This window comes from Priapulus caudatus, unplaced genomic scaffold (genome assembly GCF_000485595.1).
Source record: "Priapulus caudatus unplaced genomic scaffold, Priapulus_caudatus-5.0.1 Scaffold1601, whole genome shotgun sequence".
NCBI classification, from domain to species: domain Eukaryota; kingdom Metazoa; phylum Priapulida; class Priapulimorpha; order Priapulimorphida; family Priapulidae; genus Priapulus; species Priapulus caudatus.
The window spans coordinates 46,395-48,612 of record NW_014578662.1 but is presented as its reverse complement, the minus strand read 5'-3'; the positions used below and the strand labels follow the sequence as shown (position 1 = coordinate 48,612).

The 2,218-nt window shown below is 47.7% G+C and overlaps 1 protein-coding gene across 1 annotated transcript in view; it reads right to left on the bottom strand.

Moving 5' to 3' along the window:
* Positions 1 to 139: 139 nt before the first annotated feature.
* The window catches only part of LOC106817121 (F-actin-capping protein subunit alpha-1-like), a 9,279-nt gene continuing 7,200 nt past the window's right edge, over positions 140 to 2,218 (bottom strand). The window contains exon 9 of the mRNA XM_014821768.1: positions 140 to 1,251. Within this exon, the coding sequence (XP_014677254.1) occupies positions 1,111 to 1,251 (141 nt within the window). The 3' untranslated portion in view covers positions 140 to 1,110. The remainder of the gene's footprint in view (positions 1,252 to 2,218) is intronic.

Genomic DNA, 2,218 nt, shown 5'->3' with positions numbered 1-2,218 from the left:
CACGTAGTGACCCGAGTTTGCTAGGGGGGTCCGGCATGCCCCCCGGAAAAATTTTTGATTCTGAGATGAAATTTCCTGCATTTGACAAAATGACAATAAATTGACAAAAAATGACAATAATTGAAAAAAAAGGAGTAGTATCAATCGTAGTGGTGCAAAAGGAATAGAAATTCGTATAAAATACGGATAAATGGTAGTGGTTGGCATCTCTGCTGGGCCCAAATGACAGCTCACGATTCCCAAACGTTCTAGAATTCGTCCAGATCAACAGCGCACCGTGAAAAAGTCCCGCGATGGCACGTCATCAAAGCATCATTATAACGTTACAATCTGCACCACCACTCCTGTTGATACGGTAAGTATTTGCTTACAAAAATCAACAGTCAAAACTTCCATGGGAGAGCTCTAGCCACCACATAATCGGGAGAGAGAGCATCATTCTTACAGTGGTGGCGGGTACACGACTTTGTAAATGGCTGCTGTAACTTCGTAGCATGGCACGCACTTACTTCTACACACGATCATGAATATCAACATCTCCGTACGTCCGCCACACCGACCGCCCTCCCTCCTTACTGCCGAGAAACGATGCCAACCCCCCTCCTCCCCCACCGCCCACGTGAGATTGCGGCACCTCCTCCTCCGCCTCCTCATCCTACACCGATCGAAACCTCACCCCCCCGTTTCAGGCATGGAATGTTTGTACAAGACAGAGTTTGACATTTCTCTTTCGAATCTGCGAGGTTCTCACACGCTACGAGCATAGCACTACAACGACAGGCCTCGCCCGGTGGGTGATAAGGAGGGGGGGGGGAGGAAGAGGGTTGAGGTTACCCACGTTCACCGATTACCTACTGCAAAATTTCGTCCGACCGTCGAGGTATGCACCAACGTTGGCGATCGATCGCCACTGATGTACAAAGAAATACCACGCAGTAGGCTTGTAACGTCGGCCGCAGGCAGATAAATCGCAAGCCTATCGGCCCCGCGCGCGCGCGCGTGATTGCACGATATACGATCCTCGCACCCCCCCTCCAACTCTCGAAAAAACCTGAAAAAATGAAAAATCAAACTGGGACGCGGAGCGAGCGTCGCCGATGCCGGCGCCCCCTACATGTTCTTTAGCTCGGCGCCGATTCTGTAGCCTATGATCTTGTTCCAGTCGATCTTGGTGCGAGTGACGGGCAGCTGTCGCCGGAGCGCCTTGAATGTCGTGTCCGACATCGTCTGGTAGTTCTCGTTGATTGCAGTCTGCAAGGAAGGGAGACAGAGAGATACAGATAGTTATAGAGGTTATAGAGATAGGTGCAGAGAGTGTCTCATCTTAACAAAGTTATGTCTACGCGACCAATGCCCACTTCCACCTTACAAAGCCGAATTTTGTATAGTCAGCGTACACTCCTGTCCATCACAGTTAAATTTTGTGTGCCGAATGTTTACTGTAACCTTACAAGATTGAACATTACATGCATAGCTTGCACGTCATTCTTGAGAGTTTTCAGTTTGTGTGGACAATGTGGACACTCATCTTACCTGGCCCAATTTTATCTATTTTCATCTGACGAGGGTTAAATCTGCATGGCCAATATCCACTCGGACCAAATCTAAAACCTTCGCTCGTCTTTTTACTACCTTAAACTCATTACAAAAATACTGTAACCAATACATGATGACAATGATATACATAACATAAAAGCTTGTCGATCGAACAATCACTAGCTTATCAATAAAGCTTCCAATTGCTTATCAATAAATCACTCATTGGATTAACATGTGCACAGACGCCGAGAGCAAACAATACAAATGCCGCAACTGCTACGAAATTCCGCCGCGTAAGGGTCTAGAAATCTAGTTACGTATTCGATATTCAGCCAGCAGCTTTTTAGATGTACAGGTACGCCATGACGCAGGTGCGCACATCCTGTCATGACACGGGTATTCCGTTATACAAGCATGTGGTTAGGTAACGACGCAGGTGCACACATCCCTGTCATGACACGGGTATTCCGTTATACAAGCATGTGGTTACGTAACGACGCAGGTGCGCACATCCTGTCATGACACGGGTATTCCGTTATACAAGCATGTGGTTACGTAACAATGCAGGTGCGCACATCCCTGTCATGACACGGGTATTCCGTTATACAAGCATGTGGTTAGGTAACGACGCAGGTGCGCACATCCCTGTCATGACACGGGTATTCCGTTATACAAGCAT